The sequence below is a fragment of the Hydra vulgaris genome, chromosome 07, assembly GCF_038396675.1.
Source record: "Hydra vulgaris chromosome 07, alternate assembly HydraT2T_AEP".
In the NCBI taxonomy this organism is placed as follows: Eukaryota; Metazoa; Cnidaria; class Hydrozoa; order Anthoathecata; family Hydridae; genus Hydra; species Hydra vulgaris.
The window spans coordinates 16,530,001-16,553,158 of record NC_088926.1 but is presented as its reverse complement, the minus strand read 5'-3'; the positions used below and the strand labels follow the sequence as shown (position 1 = coordinate 16,553,158).

General features: G+C 28.6%; 2 protein-coding genes across 2 annotated transcripts in view; one reads left to right on the top strand and one right to left on the bottom strand.

Moving 5' to 3' along the window:
- The window catches only part of LOC100212517 (proton-coupled folate transporter), a 28,250-nt gene extending 21,744 nt beyond the window's left edge, over positions 1-6,506 (bottom strand). The window contains exons 1-2 of the mRNA XM_065801206.1: positions 3,735-6,506; positions 3,026-3,338 (exon numbers count right to left, since the gene is read on the bottom strand). Coding sequence (XP_065657278.1) covers positions 3,026-3,338; positions 3,735-3,932 — 511 coding nt within the window. The 5' untranslated portion in view covers positions 3,933-6,506. The remainder of the gene's footprint in view (positions 1-3,025; positions 3,339-3,734) is intronic.
- Positions 6,507-10,558: 4,052 nt separating this feature from the next.
- Positions 10,559-23,158, top strand: part of LOC101240092 (coiled-coil domain-containing protein 63) — a 75,967-nt gene continuing 63,367 nt past the window's right edge. Inside the window, exon 1 of the mRNA XM_065801205.1 lies at positions 10,559-10,752. Within this exon, the coding sequence (XP_065657277.1) occupies positions 10,695-10,752 (58 nt within the window). The 5' untranslated portion in view covers positions 10,559-10,694. The remainder of the gene's footprint in view (positions 10,753-23,158) is intronic.

Sequence of the window (23,158 nt, the reverse complement as noted above, 5' to 3'; positions counted from 1 at the left end):
TGACTAGTCGTCAAAATGCAACTAGTGAAATCAAGGGATGATATTGATGAAAAGTTCTTAACAAACAATTCAGCTTTGTTTTTGAGTGAGGTGACAAAGTGTGAACCATACAAGAGAAGTGGAATAATAGATTTGCCCTTATTATTTATACTGTTGATGATTCTCCACAAGTGACGACAGTCTAATCTTTGAGATGAAATATGAGATTTCTTGATCTTAGAATAGCCGGCTTTGGTGTTAGACAAAACCTTTTTACAATGGTTTCTGGCAATAATAAACAGACATCTGTTTTCTGGAGAATTATTTTGCTGATAAATATGGACGTAATTTAGAAATTATAGCAGCACAATGAGATAAAAACCACAAAGAAGAGTGAGGCTTGTTTTCCAGCCTGCTGGAAAACAAGACTCTGATAAGCACTTGTTAAATAGTTTTGAAATTATAGGTGACAGTTAGGGAGAATGTGAGCGGCATCTGTTATCCCTATTTTCAAAAATTCTGGAAAGCGATCTGATTTGTCTAACTACTGTTCCAATTAGTCTTCTTGATATTATAAGCAAGGTTTTTGAGTCTTTAATTAACAAACACTTAATCTTGAATCTAATAACTTACTTTCTGATTATCAATATGGATTTTATTCTTCTCATTCTACAGCTGATTTGCTAACAGTAATAATCAATAGGTTTTATTGTGCATTAGATAGTGGTGGAGAGGTTAAGGCTATTGCTTTTGAGATTTCTAAAGCTTTTGATTAAGTTTGGAATGCTGGTCTTCTCCATAAGCTTTCTTCTTACAGTGTATCAGGTAAAATCTTTAATACTATTGAATCCTTCTGTTCTAATTGTAGTATAAAAGTTATCCTTGCTGGACAGAACTTTTCTTGGCCCTATACTCTTTTTAATTAACATTATATATATATATATATAGATATATATATATTTATATATATATACATATATATATATATATATATATATATATATATATATATATATATATATATATATATATATATATATATATATATATATATATATATATATATATATATATATATATATAATGTTCTGAGTCACCAGTACTGTAAATATAAGTATTACAATGCATTATAGTAAATAAGTATTATACTTAATATCATTCCTGGGGCATGCATGTTGGATTTTAGTGCCTGCATATTAAATTTTGTAGTTTAAAAATTAAAAAAATATGTTGTTAATGCTCTTAGGTATAAATATTCATTTTTTCAATTATTTTTTTCAATTTGCAATTAGGCAGGGATTATTTTGCAAGCAGTCAGGCAACCAAAAATGATTCGATTTGAGGTCCTGAAACCAGACCATCAACTTCATGTACAAAATTAACATTGTCTTCATTGTTTAAGTGTTTTATTTATTTACTTTAGTGGCAATCGGGAAAAAATGTGACTTATCTCCCCGTAAAAGAATACAGAGTGAAGAATACAGAGCTTACTCAATGTCATATAGATTTAAAATGTGGGGTGACTCAGAGCATCATGTCAAGCATAAAAAAAAACATGCAGCATGGCTCTACTGGTACTCCAAAATGTAAAAGAAAATGCACAAGAAAGCGGATATCTTGGCAACAAAATGATAGAGCTTTCATTAGACTCTCTAAATCTAACCACAAGATGACATGATAACCACAAAATCATACAGATTGATGGTTGAAATGAACACTTTAGGTGTTCAGATGAGTAGAGGGCTGTGCAAAGAAGATTAATTGAAGCTGGTTTGAGGGCATATCGACCAAGAAAGAAAGCAAAATTGACCACTGCAATGATGAAAAAAAGATTATTACGGCCCAAACAATTTGCCACGTAGACAGTGGAAGACTGGAAAATGGCGAGTTGTCTAAATTTTTAATCACTTCTAAACTCTCCAGAAAAATAATTTTTAAATTTGATTAGCAAAAAACAAATTAAATTAAACTATCTTTAAATTACTATAACAAGATTATTTTTAATAACTGTAAGCCTACAACAGCAGTCTGTGTTAATATTACAAGAAAATATACAAAACAAGTGTCATTTATTGCACCATGAATAAAATCTATAGACAAGCGTTGTTTTTACTGCTAATAAAAATTTTATATATTTTCTTATTGTAATAGAATGCAGGCATTTTAAGAATTGTTAAAAATAATTATTAAAATGACTGCGTTTTTTATTTTAGTTACAATAATAACTAAATTTTTGAAAGAAAAAATTAAACTTTTGTAAGAGCCATAAATTACTCCCATAAACTGTTTTAGGGTAGTGTGAGCAAGAGCGAGAGCTAAAGCTCTCGCTTCCCGCTGAGGCCTGAATAGCTATATGCATATATATATATATGTATATATATATACATATATATGTTTATATATATGTATATATATGCATGTATATATATGCATGTATATATATATATATATATATATATATATATATATATATATAAATATATATATATATATATATATATATATATATATATATATATATATATATATATATATATGTATATATGAATATATGCATATATATATATATGGATAAAAAAATATCAAACTTATATTTGGTGTTAGTTGCAGAGCGCTAATATAGGTGAAACTCAATATCAGGGCAACAATACTTTTCCAATAACTTACTGCTATTTGAATATCTTTATTCAAGTATCATTAGTAAAAGCAACAAAGATTGAGAATAGTAAACAAGTAAGAAAGTTATTAAAATAAAAAAAACCTAAAGAAATTTAAAAACTTAAATATAAAAGCTTATAAGCTTATAATATATTTTTTTAACAATACCTATAGTGCTGTTCTAAATTAAAGATTTATTAAAGGGTTCCAACTGAACCCTTTCTTAAATCAAAATATTAAGTAGAATGATATAACATAAATAAATTAGAACATCACAATTCAAAATAAAAACCTTTCTTGAACTTTTGCTTAAAGTAAATCAATTCTATTTTAAATATATTATAAAACACTAAGACAGGAACTTTTAATAAAACTCATAAAAAATTACCAAGACGTAGTGATAATTTATCCTTTTGAGTCACATCTGCCAAGTATACAGTTGCTGACATAACTAGTCCTGGATAGGATCCTCCTAATCCATCCAAAAAAGCGCCTATGTAAATAAACTTTATATTGAGTTTCAACCACACTGTTATTGTAGAAATGACTAAATAAATAGTTGACATAGCTGTTGTCACCACCATTATTGGTTTTCTACCAACAATATCAGATAGAGATCCATAGAAAAGCAATGTTATAATGCATGGTATGTTTTGACATAACGCTAAACCAGCATAAAAACTTGAAACTTTGTTTTGAACCTGAATTACATATTAATATATAAAATTTAAAAAAATGATTTTTAAAATAGAAAAGAAAGTCAAAAAATTTTACAGTGGCTGATTAATAAAATTTAAATTGTTTTATTCAAGATTTAAAACAGAAAAGGTACTACAAAGAATGTTTCACTTTTGTGAAAAAGTATAGAAAAATGTTGAATGTACCAAAAAAATTATTTAAAACTTATTAAGAGCAATAAATAAAAATTGTAGAAAAAATTTCTTGATTGACTTTTATATATTATTATAACTTAGACTTGTAAAAGAAATTATAAACATAGACTTTAAAGCTTTACATTCGGGGAGTTATTATAATCTCTCAACTGAGCTGAGAACTCACAGGTTAATAGAAGATAAACTTTTATTTAAAAGACTTACAATCTTTTCCAAAGCCATTTCTGATATGTTATTTTTGCCGCTAGTGCAAAAGTTTGATTGGGTATCATAATGATAATCAAGACCATACTCGTTGCTATACCAACTATAAATATACTGCTGAATAACAGGCATTTGAAGAAGAATTCCAGTATAGTAAAAAATGAACATGGGTTCAATAATATACCTCAATTTTTTCATTATTGTTCAGCTATGAAATTTATATATATAAAATATCTAAGAATGTATATTTAAAAGGTATTGATTTTTATTTACTTTATGTGCGTGTGTTTTTATAAAAAATATCTGACCTTGCATGAAATGTCATTGATGACATCATACTGAAATATTCATCTGCTTGAGCTTTAATACATAAATCCACTGAAGGCTTGGAAAGATTTATCCATAAATATAGAACATTTATTTCAAAAAGTATTTGTTTTTCATTACTATTTTTTTTCATTTTCTGAAAAACTTTCTGAATTATGGCCCTTCGAAAGAATATTATCTATAGAGGCTTTTTTAATTCAACCAAAATATATGAACATTGAACCTATGCTGCATCACATAAACTAAACTCTTAGCTATCTGCATGTAGCACCACTTTATTTAAATATTTCCTTTTCCTCGTCATAGTAATTAATTATAATAACAAAAATCTTGTGAAATAGACAATAGGTTTTTATATGAAATAGTGCTGTTGAAATTTGAATCATTTAAAGCAAAGGTTATACATCTTTTAAATGAAGCTGAATTTTCTAATCTAACAATAGATGGATAGACTTCACAAGCCTTGCCACTATACATTTTGTTAACCAAATTTTTGGTTTGAAATTGATTTGCTTTGCATCAAAGTATAGCCCAAAAGCTCAAACTAGCCAAAATTTAAATAAGCAAATTGAATTAATTTTAAAATCAATTAAAGAATGGAAAATAGATGAAAAAACTCTTTCAAAAAGGAGTGACACTAGTCGTTGAAAAGCAGCCAGCAGCTAGATATATAAATCCTTGATCTCAGCCTTTTAAATCCACACCAAACAAAACATAAAAAATGCTTGTATTAAAAAAGCTCATTTTTTAGTTGTTTAATTTAACCATGAATTATAGCTCACACTAACTCTCAAAGAAGTCATCAAAAAAAGAAAAATATTGTTATGTGATGAAACAGTGTCATCTGAAAATTTGCTATAAGTAGACAACAAAATCATCAGTTATTGAAATATGAATATAAAAGTATTCAAAAATTCATATTCCCTTACATTTTATAAAAATAATAGTTTCATTTAAATGAAGGTTTCCTCTTTTGCTATAGAGAGCATAGATGCTAGTTTTATCAAAATTTTTAAAGCATCTGGATGCATCCTCTGAAAATTTTAACTATATTTGGTTGAACACACACAATATATTTCTTCATATTTGGTTGAACACAGACAATTTATATTTTCACATATTTGGTTGAACACAGACTATTTGTGCCGATTGATCTGAGATGTAATGTTAAATTACCTATGAGATGGTCAGAAGAGTAAAAGTTTATAAAGATGTTATCAATGAGTGAATGAGATTTAGCTGTTATACAAGTAGGTAAGATTATGGATGGGTTAAACCAGCATAAGCTATCAAGGTAATTAGAAATAAGATTAGATTCACTGTAACTCAGTAGCATTGAAATCACCCATTAGAAAGATCAATTGCCATTCTTCGCTTAGTCTTTCAAGCAGCAAAGTTAAATATGTTGAAATAAACTCATTTGATTCATTAATAGATGACAATATATATAGCAAATTAAACATTTGTTTTGTAGGGCCTAATGATTTCAACAAAAACAAACTCTAGTCATTTTTTGCATATATCTTTAAGTTACGATGAATTATATAATTTAAATTGGACTGCAGATATAGAAGAGCACTACCTTTTTTGGTTTCAGTGGGGTAATTATCAATGTTGAATCTATTAATAGCCATGCCTGTTATATTGTTTATTTATGTTATATTATAAATTGGATTTAGTAATTCCGATAGTTGTAGGTATGATACTAAATGTGTTAATAAGGTTGCACAGGTCATTAATGTAATATAGTTTGATATACAAAAGCGTGTATTTAGAATATAAATCTGAATTAAGTTTAATAGTTTTATAATAGTTTTATCAAAGTCTATAACATCATAGTATTTATAATATATAAAGAAAATAGAGATTGTATTAAGTTCTTTAAATATGTCACTTAAATGAATTGGAAATTCAAGAACACTCGAGGATGTATTTGGTGGATTCTTGCATGATAATGTTAACAAGAGCTCAATATCAGTAAGCAAGCCAAATAACATGTTTATACAATACATGTAAACAATATGTTGGTGGAAATGTTGAAATAAGCATGCAATAAAGAATAAATAAAAATTATTTAAGCAAATTATAAATAAAGCTTATAAAATGAACAAAAGTAGTTATGTAAATATCTAATGATTAATTAATTAAAAGATTAATTTACATAGTACTAACATTAGTTATATAGATGGTTATATAAATACAAATATAAAATTATAAAGTAATAAAGATAAATATCCGGCGGTACTGCAGTTTCTTCCCCCTTATTTTATTGTTGATTACGATAGAGAATTTTATGCTGATTAAGAATCGTATACAGACATAGGTCTAAAAATCAACACAAAGTGCTCTAATTCGATGTTGAAGCTTAAAAAATTGCATTTCCTTTGAGGTAAAACGTTTTTAAAAAATCGCCATTTTTTAAAAACGTTTTACATCAAAGTTTTCATTGAAAAATTGATTGTTTAGAAAAAAAAAATTTAATTTTGCGACCCGGTTTTTATTGTCGTCAAAATTAAAGTAAATGTTTTTATGAATATATATATATATATATATATATATATATATATATATATATATATATATATATATATATATATATATATATATATATATATATATATATATATATATATATATATATATATATATATATATATATATATATATATATATATATATATATATATTAAACATCTTCGCTTCCAACAAGGCTGCAAGCAGCTACTAATTAATTACTGAATGAGAAAAGATGAAGATTGTAGAGCAAGATAACGATTGACGGACAACTTAAAAAATTGCAAATTATATGAATCAGGAAAGCAAGATGAAGGAAGCGAATTCCAAAGAACTGATGTTCGAGGAAAAAAACTAGACAAAGAAGCAACATTACGACAATGTGATAATGGTTGGAGGTCCAACTATGTTTACAATGCGATTTTGCACCTTGTCTAAAAGAGAAAGGACATCATTAGAAGATCCGCCCCAGGTATGGCAACAGTATTCCATACAAGGCCGGATTTGAGATTTATAGAGATAGAGAATAGAATCCGAAGTAAGAAAGTGACGAGCTCAATAAAGAGATGCAACCTTAGCAGATGCTAATTTTGCAACTGATTTGATATATGGTTTCCAAGAAAGATTGGAAGTAAGAATTAATCTTAGAAAATGAAGAGTAAGTGACTCATCTAGTACATCACCGTTCATAAACGTAGGAAGATCTGAACTATTGCGATAACGATTGGCTGAAAAAAATTGAGTTTTATCTGAATTAAAGTTCACCAGCCACTGTGAGCCCCATGCTGTAGCAGAAGTGAGATCCTTTTCAAGCTCAAATGCCCCCTCCAAGCAATCAGAGGGTGTTGGTTTTTTATCACAACAAGAATAAATGGTAGTGTCATCAGCAAACAATGCCACCTTAGATGAGAGAATATCTGGAAGATCGTTAATGTAAATTAAAAAGAGTATAGGGCCAAGCATAGAACCTTGAGGAAACCCTGAAGTTACAAAATAAGAAGAAGAGTGTTGTCCATCGAGGACAACTTTTATGCTATGATTGGAAAGGAAAGATTCAATGATCTTAAAGATGTTACCTGATACACCATAAGAAGAAAGCTTATGGAGAAGACCAGCATGCCGAACTTTATCAAAAGCTTTTGAAGTGTCAAGAGCGATGGCCTTAACCTCTCCACCTTCATCTAATGCACGATAAAACCTGTCAGTTATTTCTGTTAGCAAATCAGCTGTAGAACGAGAAGATCGAAATCCATATTGATGGTCAGAAAGTAAGTTATTAGATTCAAGATGAGAAATTAGGTATATATATATATATATACTTTTAATTAATTTTTCAAAAAATTATTTTAACAAGATTCAAATGTGTTTTTTTTTAATTTATATACAAATTAAAAAAAAACACATTCGAATCTTGTTGAAATTTAAATAAAGCTACAAAACTAACGACCATTGTGTTTTCATACATAGATGATACAACCTTATTCCCTTCAACCTATGATATCGCTGAACTTTTTAAAACAGTAAACGAAGAACTCAGACACATATCTAATTGGTTCAAGTGTAACAAGTTAACCTTGAATACTAATAAAACAAAATGGGTTTTATTTCACTCGATTACAAAAAAGCGATTTCTCCCATCAAAATTGCCTCAAATCTTTATCGATCAAAAGGAAATAAAAAGAGATTTTGTTACAAAATTTTTAGGTGTTTATCTTGATGTAAACATTACTTGAAAGCACCATATTAAATATGTAAGTACAAAAATTGCTAAAAACGTGGGGATCCTATATAAATCACGAATCTATCTCAATAAAAAAGTCTTAATCCAACTTTATAACTCATTTATGCAAAGTTGTTTAAATTATGCCAATATTGCATGAGGAAATACAGAAAAAAGTAAGTTGCAACGTCTTTATATCCGTCAGAAACGCGCAATCCGTATTAATCAATTTTGCAAATTGCTTTTCTCATTTGAAGCATTATTTTATTGAAATGAGAGTTCTGAAGATATACGAGCTAAATGTATTTAATATTTTATGTTTTGTATATATGTGGATAAATAACTTATTCCTAGCTTATTCAAAGATCTTTTCTCTTTTAAACCAATCGGTAAATATATTTTGAGAAATAATAACTTTTTAAATGAACCTTTTTTTCAAACAAACTTTTATCAATTTTGTATTACCTATCGAGCGCCAGAATAAAATTTTTTTGCCGAATTTTAATTTTAAAGTACCTATTACTTTTTGCCTATTTTAAAAAAAAATGAAAAACCATTCTTTTATTAGATAATATAGAGTTATTATTAGTAGTAAAAGTTAAAAATATATTTTGGTCTACTTTTTTTTATTGTTTATATACATGTTTACGTTTATAGAAGTTTTTTCCTATTTTATTTATTGATCCTTAAGCTTTTTTACTTTTTAATTTTTATGTTGGTTTGCTCTTGTATAAAATTCTGATGAGAAGATCCTCTAGATCTTTCTTGAGACACAGATTATTAATCTTGCAATTTTGTAAAAGTTTAATTTTTTTTAATCTTGTCTTTGTTAAATGCTTATTTAAGGTTCTGACGACAAGATCTTTGCGATCTTCTTTCAGATACCTGGTTTATATTTGTTATATTTTCTATCATTGTAAGTTTATATACCATTTTTATTATTGGTTATTTAAAACTGTACAACGGTTAACAAATGTAAACAAATATATATATATATATATATATATATATATATATATATATATATATATATATATATATATATATACTTACATGAGTAGCCGTGACGCAGCGGTAGCGCACATGCCTCAAAAACAAGGTATCTGTGGTTCAAACCCTCATCCGCGGTGTCCTATGATAGGACCGCTTGGACTTCTTGGGGCACCTAAATAAAATAAATTTATAAAAAAAAAAAAAAATTAACTTTATTTATTGTTTATATAACAAAATAGTGTTTATTATGTAAATAAACGTTTCTTCTGAACCTCATATTTATTTATATTCCAAATTCAATATATACTTTTTGAACTATTCTCCGGCTCTAATCGCATGAATCCATGTTAGCTTTTATTTAGTCACTAAAAACTATCTAGATACAATTAATTAAAACTTAATAACGATTCCTATAAAACTCTATAACCGTCAAGATTCTTTTCATGTTTTTATTTATATTTTAAAGAAATTTTGAATTATGTAATAGTTAAAAAAAAATTAAATAGCTGATTTCTAAAAGCCTAGTAACTGTTTAGCAACTGCAGAATTCAATATTTTTTGTTTTCGTTTTTATTTAAATACAAAAAAATGACATTGCTCCATTAATATCAGTCTATTTTAAAGTTTTGAAATTTAAGAAAGTCTCTAAAGGTTAGTAACAAAGCAAAATGCACTGTACAGTTAAGGTATCTATGGCAACCCAATAAACAATTCAATAGTTGCAAAGATTCGTTGTATAAAGAATACTCGATCTGGTAATTATGGGGAAAGTCTGATAAATATATTAAAAGTTGTTACTTTTGTCGGGGTAAATATTATTTTGGCCCACTGTGCAGTGGTAGAAGGACCGTTTGCAAAAGTAATATGAAATCAAAAAGTTCATAAAAGAAGAAGGGTTGTAACCAGAGGTGCAAATCGGAGCTGGAGCCGTTGGAGTTGGAGGTTTTTGGTAAGGATCGGAACCATCGGAGTCTTTGTAATGGCTCCGGCTTCTTTCAAAACCCGACTCCAACGGCTGCATTACTTTGGTTTTTTTCTAAAAACCTCCGGCTCCCACGGCTTCAGCTCCGATTCCCACACCCCTGGTTATAACAATAAATAAAGAAAATAGTTCCTATAGCAGAACTAGTTACTGTTCTTGCATAACTAATTGAAATAGTTCTGCTTGTAGAGAACTATTTTAACTAGTTCTGAAAAAGTTCTGCTGGCATAAATTTCAAATTATATGAAAACAAAGAGTTAAAATGTTTCGTTTTCAGTCTTACTAAGTAACTACGTTCGGTTTCCGTAAAGCGAGTACCATTAGAGCACAATTGTTGTTATTCGCTGAGATTACTCAGTCCATTTGTGTGTAATTATTATTATTGTTCAAATTATTATTTAGAAGTGCTTATTAGAATTTTATAATGCCTAGAGGCTCTAGTTCACAATCCAATGGAAGCGATAATGATATTGATGTTTTAGGTGAGCATTTATAAGTGCTCCTAAAAATGTTTATTTTGTATTATAAAGATCATTAAGTTGATTTTAAGTTAAAAAGTTATTAAGTCAATACACTGTCGTTAATATAAATCATACTGTTATTTTATACAAAATCCGAATTTAATTGTTTAAGTTGTAAAGTTGTAAAAATGATATTTTTACGTTGTTATTTTTATTTTTTTAGTTATAAATTTTTAATATCTGTTGTCGTAGAAACCTTGACCATATATTCTTTATAATACTACAAATTATTATTTAACAACAATTTTCGAATATGTAATTGTTATATATCAATACTTAATTACAACATAAGATTTAAGAATAATTTTATATTAAAAGACTTTTGCCTAATAGTTTTTCCATTCAAAATATAAGTACTAGAGTATGATGTGATAGGGGATGTAATGACAAAATAACCATGTTATTTTGTTATATTTTGAAATATTTAATTTAAATTTTTTTTCCTTATTTAAAAGTTATAAGAATGTATAATACAAGTTATAAAATTTTAATTATATTTAGTTTAAGCTAAATATTGAATCAAGAAAAATGTTTTCATCAGTTTGGTATATAATTTAATATATAAGTACTAAGATATTTTAATGTTCATATTTAAAGAAAGTATTTAAACTTTTATTAAAATTTTTTATTTTATCAGGTAAACATAATAAATTTTTCTATGAAATTATTTTTATATTTGAATAAGTTTCAAGACAAAATCTATGGTAAACCTATGATAAATAAGTATGACCCTTATTTGAGCGGGTTATTTCGCGGTAAATGTTTAACTCCACAGTCCTTGCATTTTATTTCATCATCAGTATAGTTAACTGAAGAGCAGCCTAGACTTTCAACTTTTATATAATAAAAGATCATTTTTATTTAAGCTGTCTGTTGGTTTTAACACACGAACCTAATTTAGGTGATTCTTTATTTTGTAGCATTTCAAGAGTTTTAGTTCTCCAACCAGAGAACTGCTGCTCTTTAATTAATCTCATTTGAATCATTCTTGATACTTAAGCCTTTTTTTTAATCAAATAATTTTTTAAGTTACAAAAAATGAAGTTTCATGTAGTTTTTATGTATATATGAAATGTTGTTTTCATTGCTTTGTATTTTAAAGCTAAAAACTGAGCTGTTTTAGAGATGGTTACTTGCTGTTGAGATCAAAAAAGGGGGCATACCAGCAGTTTTAGTGCTATTCAAGATTTTTTGAACTCTTTTACTTACACTATAAGTGAAGTCTTTTTTATTACCTAAATGCCTGTTTTTAAAAAAAACAAGTCAGTTATATCATGATCACCATTTAACCTGAATTAAAAGTTTTTTGATCATGCAGTAGCTGAAAAACATCTACTCCAGTCTTCTGCATTGTCTAGATCACCCAGGGTCAAATCAGATCCTACTTGATAGCACCATTGTTTTATTGTTTTAAATTAAGATGAATAATCTAATGCAGAATTGTTGAAACACTATAACACAAATATTCTTTTTGTTTATTTATTTAACCATAAAATATGAATTTAAGAAAATAAATTATAAACTTATATAAATAAGGTTAGGCACACTTGTCAATGGATTGACACCTAAAAAACAAAAAGTACAATGAACAAAGAAAACAAACATAAAAACATAAAAGAGGAAAAAAGAAAGTAAACAAAATAAAGCACTAATAAATAATAACAATATAAATAATAATAGAAATAATAATAACAAAAATAATAGTAATATATATAAAATAATATTACAAATAACAACTAAAATAAAATAAAAATAACAGAAGTTATAACTAATGATAATACAATAGTAAAAGAAAACAGTAAAAGTATTTTATAGTTATAACATTGAATATAAAAATAAACAAGACAATCGCAAAAATAACTATAACAATAATAATTCACTATTATTATCATTGTAAATAATATTAATAATGTAACTAAAACAAAAATATGATAATAATAATAAAATTAAAAATAATAGTAAAAGTTAAAAAATAATAATAGTTTTAATAATACAACAATATATTGGGTTCATTCCATGCCAAGTGGAGCAAAGGTCTCTCATGGACCATCTCAGATTTTATTGAAACTTTTTTGATTTTGTACATATATATAAGAAAAGCATGTTTTGAAAATTTCAGATCAATATCTAATATGGTTCTTAAGAAAACGCTATTTAAGTAGTGGGCTATTTTACATGAAATTTCACTCACAAGAAAAATAGTTTTTTTCATCATTTTTAGCAGCTAATAACTTTTGAACAAGTTGGTTTTATACTTCAATTATTTTGAGATAGCAAGTATGCTATGGATACTTTTAAAAGAACAAAAAATTTAAATTCAGGCATCTTTACTTTTTCCATAATGGCAGGCTAAAGTTGATATTTTTAATTTAAGTTTGAAATTTTTTGTGATTTTAAAGAGCTTAATCTTAAAAACTAGTTCAATAGTTAAAAAATGAATGTTAAAAAAAAATCAGTTGATTAAAGAGCTGCATTCAAAAGTTATAGGTCATCAAAATCAGTCGGATCAAGATTTTCCTAAAATTGATTTGCGATGCAAAGGATCTGTTACCTAAGATGGCACTTTTTTTTCATAAAATTTCTTATACACATCAATCAAAGAGTGTTAATTAATAAAAACCTAAAAAATTAATGGGCACTTATTTATAATCCCAAAAGATAATCTATAAAAGTAAGTTAAATTTTCCATAAAAAAATCTGTATTTAACAAAATAAACAAATGCATTGAATTAAATGTTAATTATTATTAAATAATGATTAAAAAATATCAATGCTTATAGCCTTATGATCCCAATAGATAAAAAACTTATACCCCCCTCTCCTTTATAACACAATTTTTTTTTAATGAAAAACAAACAAAATGTTTTGCAATTTATTAATTGTAGTGATAAATAATATTTACAAACATATTACACTAAATATTTTTAAAAGATTTGTTTATATATAACTTTAGAATATTTGTTTATATATAACATCAAATATCAGTTAAAATTTTTTTTTAACTAATTAGACAATAAAATTTTTTTAAGGCAAGAAACAAAATTAATAAAATTCACAAAAAATTAAATTTCTCAAATAATTAAATAATCTCATTGATTTCTTTTAAGTCAACATTATAAAATCTTCCTCTGTTAGACTGGACATTAAGAGATTGTACTTTGCATAAAATATGCATCAGGGGTACCAACAGAGATCATCTCTGCATGGCCATGTGAATTTGTTACATGAAGAAGACTTTTTTTATAAATTTAATATGAAGATCTTGATGCTCTTCTGAAATACTATGGGGTACAAAGTTGCCTGGCTGTTATTCCAGTGAAAACCTTGCACTGCATCCTGTATTAGAAAACTATAGTTTTCTGCAAAATCAAGAAGAGCTAAAGTTTGTTTTTCTTTTAAATTAGTTTTCAAATGTTGGAAGTAGGTGGCTTGACTTTATGATATAAAATGATGCTCTTGTAAATTATCAAACTGTTTAACACAACCCACAGGAATGCACTATTTGGGCCTTAGCTCACAAAATTTTGAAAATCCAACTTTAAGATAATTATATTTCTTTTAAACTCGGTATGAGTTTCTTTCATATTGACTAGAAGAAGTCATTTTTGGATGTGTTGCTTTATATCATCTACTTTAACTGAAACAAACTCTTTCTTTCCTGGGCAAACTCTTGAATATTCATCGCATTGATAGAACTGAACAACCTCTGTAATTACATCTTTGCTATGTTTTCTACCCAATTTTGGAGAAAGTTTTGATAATATCCCACTTTTTTTTTTTAATTTTCTGGCTTGAACTACTTTTCAAAGTTAACAAATACTTCTTAGTTTTCTCTATTGACCAACTGTCTGGAGTGAGTGTAAAAAGTGTGATTTTTTCAGATTTTGATGTTTTGTCAAATTTTGACTTCATTTGAATCATAATATTGTCTAAATCTTTGTTTGTTTTTTCAAACATTTTTTTGAAGGTGGTTCAATTTCAACAAGTGCAGCTATTTCTAAACCAAGCACATTGGCAACATCCTTTTGTGTAAGAGCTCTTACATTATCAATTTTAGGCTTTCCATATGCAATCTTTTTTTTAAAGTTTTAAGTGAGCAACAGAGAGGTGAGCATCTAAAACTTGCAATACTTAAATTAAGCTCTTCTTTTAATAAGGTTGTCAACATAGTATTCTTTTTCTTGGAGTTCATTTTCTTTTGTATATTTGCAATGATGTTGTTTACAATGCAGAGTTTTTCTGCAACTAGTGCAAATTTTTTAAACCAGGTATTAAACCAAAATCTTTGGCATATGAAAGACTGATAACTCTTAGAGAATCTACAAAGTAAAGATAATATTTATTAAATATTGTTTCATATTTATTTATTACTATTAAGGTATTTGTATTAAATTAAGGTATTAGTTTAGTAGTATTGATACTTACTTTTCACTTTTTTTGCATGTTTGTTAAAAGGATTACAACAATACCTTCAATGTTCATTCTCATACCTCAACAAGTAAACTTTCTTATGATAGTTACAAATTAAATCTATGGGTTTTACTTTGCTTTTAGACAGTTCTTGGTAACATTTACTTTTTTAGACTTGTTAAACTTGATAAGATAGCACTGTTCATTTAATGCTTTACCAATACAGCAAGGAGAAAGCTTAGGCGTACTACACATTATTAATTAGTTCTAAAATACAACAATTTATTTGGTTTTATTAGTACTTTTTATATTAACAGATTAGTATTATAAAATTAAATGAAACAATAACCTAACTTTTAAAAAGTAATAATTTTATGGTAGATTTACCTGACCTTAAGAAACTATTTTTTTAGATTATAAATATGTGCCCTATAAATTTTTTTGGTTTTTATTAATTAGCACTCTTTGATTGATGCGTATAAGCAGTTTTATGAAAAAAAAAAAAAAAGTCCTATCTTAGGTAACAGATGTTTTGCATTGCAGATCATTTTAAAGAAAAAACCTGATCCAACTTATTTTGATGACCTATAACTCTATAACTTTCGAATGCAGGTCTTTAATCAACTGATTTTTTTTAATAATTATCCACCACGTGTAGATCAACCAGCAATTTAATTTTTGAACTAGTTTTTAAGATTAAACTCTTTAAAATCACAAAAAATTTTAATCTTAAATAAAAAATTTCAACTGTAGCCCGCCATTATGGAAAAAGTCAGAATTTAAATTTTTTGTTCTTTTAAAAGTATCCATAGCATACTTGCTATCTTAAAATAATTGAAGTATAAAACCAACTTGTTCAAAAGTTATTAACTGCTAAAAATGATAAAAAAAACTTTTTTCTTGAAGAGTGAAATTTCATGCAAAATAGCCCACTACTTAAATAGCGCTTATTCAAAAACCAAGTTAGATATTGATCTGAAATTTTCAAAACATGTTTTTCTTATATATATGTACAAAATCAAAAAGTTTCAATAAAATCTGAGATGGTCCATAAGGAACCTCATAAAAATTTGCTCCACTTGGTATGGAAAAATCTTTTTAACACATTTTTATTATTATTGCATTTTTATTATTATTGCATTTTTATTATTATTGCATTTTTATTATTATTGCATTTTTATTATTATTGCTTCATTTGAAGCAATAATAATAAAAGATAAATAGTTTTGATTGGTACTATTGGCTAGTGTTTTTTATTTAATTGAGTGAGTTTATAGTACCATGATTGGTTTTTGTCAGGAAATACACCAAGCAACTTTATATATATATAGATGGAAATAGTATTTTAACATTAATATTAATTTTCACATTATTATTATCAATCTTTTATTTCGAGGGTGAAAAATAATGAATTCAGTTTTATTGATGTTTAAAGAAATACTGTTACTATTTAACCAATGACACAAATGATGGATATCTAAATTAACTTTTTTACAAAGCTGTGCTAGCAATTTATTAACGCAGAGAAGATTGGTATCATCAGCAAAACCATGAACAATGGCATTACTTATAGAGTGAAACAAATCATTCATGTATATTAAAAACAGTAAAGGCTCAAAAACAGAACCCTATAGGACACCATATTTAATAACTTTATTTGTGGGTTTAAACCCATTAATTGAGACAAACTAGTTACCATTTTGAATATACAATAAAAAACAATTATTTGGGATATCTTGTATGCCATATTATTATAAATCTTTAATTAAAGTCCTGTGGTCAACTGTACGAAAAGCCTTATGGAAATCAATAAAGATACCACTATTAATTGCACCGTCATTGGAAGTTGAGTATTTTAAACGTAATCCAAACTAGTGGTCAAAGAAACACTTATTATTATTATCAAGAAAGTGGTACAAGAATCAGCCCTCAAAATTAGGAAAAATGAGGTCGACAATAATTTTTTTACCTTAGGGTAAAAAATTTTCAATAAACACAAATCTGCACCCTACATCACCAAATTTTCTGAAATTTGGCACAAATGTTTAGAGACATAACTTAGGAAAAACTGTAAAATTTTTTTATAAAATTCTTATTCGTTTAGGATTTACAGCAACTTAAAGTTTGTTTGATTTTGACTGAAAAATGAGGGGGGAAAAGTGCCAAAAATGTTTGTTTATTATTATATGGTGCATTTAGTAATGCTGTGATTCTGAAACTTGGTACCAAAAGAGCTTAAAAAGTCTGAAAACTTTAGCTTTGTATCTCTCAAAGTAAAGCAATGTAGTTTATTTTTGGGTTCATAAAATGTACCTAATAATAACAATAAAAAAGGGCATTGACAATTATAAAAAGTTATAAATAGTTATAAAAAAAATCTGACTGATAGTAATTATTTTTATTTTCTTAAAGATAAGATGTATATTAACTTTACGAACCAATTTTTTTGGCCTTACGTTTACTTGAGGAGTTATTCAGGTTTGATATGAACACAAAATTTTGTGATATTTAAAAAATCAGGCAATCTATCCCAACTTTCTAAAAATTAATCAAATTAGAAATTAATTGTTTTTATTAATTTTTTAGAACAAAATTATAAGGTATAAAAAAACCTTTTGAAAAATAAATACTTGATTTAAATGATTTTATATATGCTTTTCATTCACATTATTTATAAATTGTACAAAAAATAAAAGATTAAAAAAAAGTATGAATAAGACATCAGACTCAGCAAACTTAAAATTAGTTTAAATATAAAAATCTCTATTTCCTTAGGAAACTATTTTTTTAAAGTCATTTTTGCCTGAGTAGTAGCGAAGCCCTGTTTTTGTACTTAGAACTTTAACTTTGCAAATGATGACATCTGGAATCCAGCATTGGCTATCCACTGGTGGCCATTTAAATGACTTTGTAGGACCATTTCGACACATAAATTTGACAAGCACATTTTTTTCTTCTAGATTAATGTTTTCAATGACTCCTATCCTATTCAATATTTTTTATTTGAGGTAGATTTGTTTTAATATCATTGCTGACAACAGCAATAATTTTATACACCATGTTAACATCATGCATCATATCATCTGAAACAATGCAATAAGATTTGTTATTGAGAAAACCTTGTTTTTTTAAATAAATAATCACAGGATGTAGTGTACATTGTAAATTTGTCCAATGAAAGCTTTGTACTTGATCCTTAACTACAAATTTATAGTTTTCTGAAAAATCACCCAGAAATAATGCTGTTAACTCATTCATATCTTTCCTTCTTGATCTTAGGTATGATACTTGACTCTTAGCTAAATACGAGTGTGGTGCAAGTTTTGTCAGTTTTTTTACATAATAATTCAATATATTCAGACACTGGCTCTTTATTATGTGTTAAGTTTGACCTATCTGTTGTTGTCCATTGATCAAAATCTATTTCATTGTCATCTTCAAACTCTCCAATTAAATTATAAAGTTTTTCAACCAATGCATTCATAGTTGCTTGGGCGTCTTTCACATTTACACATCATACAGTCTTTATTAGTCATGTCACATACAATATAAGGTAACAGTTCTTTATATTTCACACCAAGAAGATGTAAAAGCAGTTTTAGCACAATGCACAGACGCATTCTGAATGTGTTCCTGAAACACCAGCAGTAATACACCATTTTGGTTGCTATGTGCAAAACCTTGAAAACCCTATTTTTATTTCTGGGTTCATGGTTTTGAAAGCAACAAACGATTCTTTTAAATCACATAAGAGCTAATGGTTTTGCATGTGAATATTTTTCTTTATGCTTACATAGTCCTTTTTACCAGGCATTATTTGACTATATTCATCATCTTCATAAAAAGACTTGACAAGTTGAACTGTTACATCAGGAAGAACTTTCTCTAATTTAAGATTAGGCATGGCTAAAATACCTTTTTCTAATGGTAATTTTTGTGCACCTCATGCTACACAGTTTGTTACCAGTAATGTTTCAGAAACTTTTTTTTTTTACCAGTCAGTCGGAGCAAATGTTGTCAGTTGTATTTTTTAAATGTTGCTGTGACTCTGCAATTTTATTAGTTAACAATACCATCATGTTATAAAATAATTTTGCCTTTTCCATATACTCATTACTGAAACTTGACCGTCCTTAAAAACTTTCTTCTATTATATTAAGGGAAATGGCTACTTTTTTTTAATCGTTTTTAATGCTGTCAATTTTTGCTTACTTTCTCTGATTTTATCTGACTTTTTCATTGATTTGTTCATTGTTTTATAATAATAGTATAATTAATGTTATATTATTTGAGTAATATAGTTACATTTTCTTATCAGCATCTCTATGTGTGATTACAATGCATACTGTATTAAAAGCAGAAACCGTAGGTTTAAATCTTATAGCTGGAAAAAGTTGTGTCCAACCTGTTAAAGTAAAGTTATAAAACATTTATTAAAAAGTATGAGTGAAAACAATGATATAGATTTTGATATTGTTAGTAAAACATCCATTCAAAATAAAAAAGCTGTTGGAGTATCTCCTATTAAGGTCAAAGGTACGTATAAGTCAGATAAAATCAGAGAAAGTAAGCAAAAATTGACAGCATTAAAAACGATTAAAAAAAAGTAGCCATTTCCCTTAATATAATAGAAGAAAGTTTTTAAGGACGGTCAAGTTTCAGTAATGAGTATATGGAAAAGGCAAAATTATTTTATAACATGATGGTATTGTTAACTAATAAAATTGCAGAGTCACAGCAACATTTAAAAAATACAACTGACAACATTTTCTCCGACTGACTGGTAAAAAAAAAAAGTTTCTGAAACATTACTGGTAACAAACTGTGTAGCTTGAGGTGCACAAAAATTACCATTAGAAAAAGGTATTTTAGCCATGCCTAATCTTAAATTAGAGAAAGTTCTTCCTGATGTAACAGTTCAACTTGACAATTATCAAATGACATCAATAGTGGCTGCTGCGGCAGCTCTCGACACAACTTGCGTATCAATAGTCGACGCAGCGATAAGAGATACCATGGCAACAACATTCTCAAACAAAACATTCAACGAAAACTACAAAAACCGCGTCGCCGAAATGCTCAAGGTGGTATTAATCTCTGCGCTCACACCGATAATTAAATTGAATAAAGAAACCGAGGCTAAACTAACTGCCCAAATTTACGATCTCAACAAGAAACTGGAAGACAAGAAATCTATTACCTATGCCTCAAAACTCAAAGGAAACGCACCTGAAACAGTCAAACACAGAAATGAAATAATAAATATTGTTGCTGCCGAAAACAAAGACAGGCAGGATCGTTCCATGAACGTCATTGTGGTTGGTCTACCCAAAACCGAGAACAAAGACGACAAGACAAGCGTCACGGAGTTCATCAAGGCTTGTGGTCTTGATGACTTTACAATCAAACAAGCTCGACGCCTAAACTCAAGTAAAAAACAAACTGTTCATAACTCTAATATTATTCAAGTCTCTTTTGCAAACGAAATGGAACAAGCCGCTGTTTTAAATTTCTGCAATCGCCATCAACTACAACAATTTAACGGAGTTTTCGCACGAGAAGACAGAACTCCGGCTCAGCAACAAGCGTTCAACGAAACTCGAGCTAGACTTAAAAAGAAAAACGAAGAGCTGAAAGATGCTGGGATTCTCGACCAACCGTTTCGGAATGTCATCCACAAAAGAACCGGTCAAATATGCTGTATTGATGTCACAATGTCAAACGAGCAAAAGAAATATGTGTTCGCCTCAGCAACTACAGCTCTCAACGAATATCGAAGAAGTAATACAGCAGCTACAACAAGCACCGCTCAAGAAAACTCGTCACCTAAAAAAAAACACACCAAAATAACGACCAGCATCCCTGTAATAAATAAAAATAATCTATCTCCTGCAAATCTCCGCTTTTGGGCCAACAATCCATGCTCGCTAAATAAAAACAAACGCAACGAAGCCATAGCCCGTTTACACAACTTAGAAGTTAAAAATACTCCTCACATTTTATTCTTCACCGAAACTTGGTACAACGAAACAAGCGACACGGTTATACCAGGCTATCAAATTCATCGAAGAGATAGAGACGGAAGAGGAGGTGGCGTGGCCATTTATATACAAGAAGAGATAACTACATTAGAAACCAATTTTGCACAATTGAACTCAGATTCCATTGAACAAATGTGGCGCGTTATTAAGCTTGGCAACAACTCAATTCTTCTCGGATGTATATATCGTCCACACGACCTAAATGACGAAATTCTCAAAAACTGTATAGCATCTATCAAAGCTTCGAAAGCTGCCGCCCAAAGGTTAGAGTGTGATTTCATTATAATCTATGGGGACTTTAATTTTAGCAACACATTTTATGAGTATATTGAGATTGGCGGTGGCGTGGGGACAACAGCGCACGTGCTAAATGAACGACCAGAAGACATGAAATTTCAAGATTGCTTAAACAAATGCCTACTCACACAATTGATCACCTTCAAAACATATCGTAGTAACAGATTTTCAGAGCCGAACAGTACTCTAGACCTAGTAATAACAGACAAACCAGATCTCTTGATAGAAATAAAAGAAGAAGACTCGTTCGGGGACACACCAATGGGATAATCTCATGCTCTAATCACGGGTCGATTTGTTCTGAACGACAAGATAAAAGTACCACCAATCGTGCAGCGAAAGCGCTATATCTGGAGCAGAGCCGACTACGCTAAAATTAAGTTCAATCAATTGGAAAAGCTTATTCGAAAACTGCTCAGCTAACGAATGTTACAATCTATTCCTAGAAGTGTACGACGAACTAGCAACAGAACTCATTCCGTCGACTACCTTGCCCTTCAAGAAGAAACACGAACCATGGATAACAGACGAAGTTTTAAAAGCTATTAGAACAAAACAAGAACTTTGGAATAAATATATTGCCTCTGGTCGCCATGCACATAGAGAGCTCAAAGACAAGCACAAAGAAGCATGCAGAAATGTAACCAAAACTTTGAGATTAGCAGTGTTAAAATATGAAGAGAACCTAGCTAATTTATATAAAAACGACCCTAAAAAGCTACACGCTCATATCAAAAACAAAACCAACAATTGATGAAACAATTTCAACAGATCTTCAAATTATTTGCACAACCCTGAACAATTATTTCCAATCAGTATTTGTCAACGAGCCAGACGGACCTGTGCCGGAATTAGAACCCCGAACTGACAATAAATGTATATTAAACGAGAATATCTTTTCAATCAACGATATCCATGCTCGACTCGCAAACCTAGACGAATCTAAATCTCTTGGTGTTGATAACGTTCACCCTCGTGTACTCAAACACTGCGCAGAAGCTTTCGCATTGCCACTAACATTAGTTTTCAAGAAATCTTTCTCAACCAGCACTATACCAGACCTGTGGAAAAAATCTAATGCCACGCCCATTTTCAAGAAAGGAAGCAAACTAAGAGCACCAAATTATAGACCAGTTTCTCTCACATCCATACCATGCAAAATATTCGAGAGTATATTACATGAAAAAATAATGCTACACTGTAACTTAAACGGTTTAATAAGCATAGCACAACACGGATTTGTTCAAAGAAAAAGCTGTTTGACTAATCTCCTCGAAACTCGCGACTTCCTCACAGAAGCTGCACACAAGAAGTATCCAGTCGATATGATTTACACTGATTTTGCAAAAGCATTTGATAAAGTCCCACATAATCGCCTATTGAGCAAATTGAAAGCATATGGCATCAGCGGGAAAGCACTAATGTGGATAAATGCTTGGCTTAACAATAGACAACAGCGTGTTGTCATTGATACTCACTCAACTGCTAAAATATTCACATCAGATTGGAAAAAAGTTACAAGTGGCGTCCCTCAAGGAAGTGTCCTCGGCCCTCTCCTTTTCGTACTATTTATAAATGATCTGCCGGATAACATTACCAGCCAGTTCAAGCTCTACGCA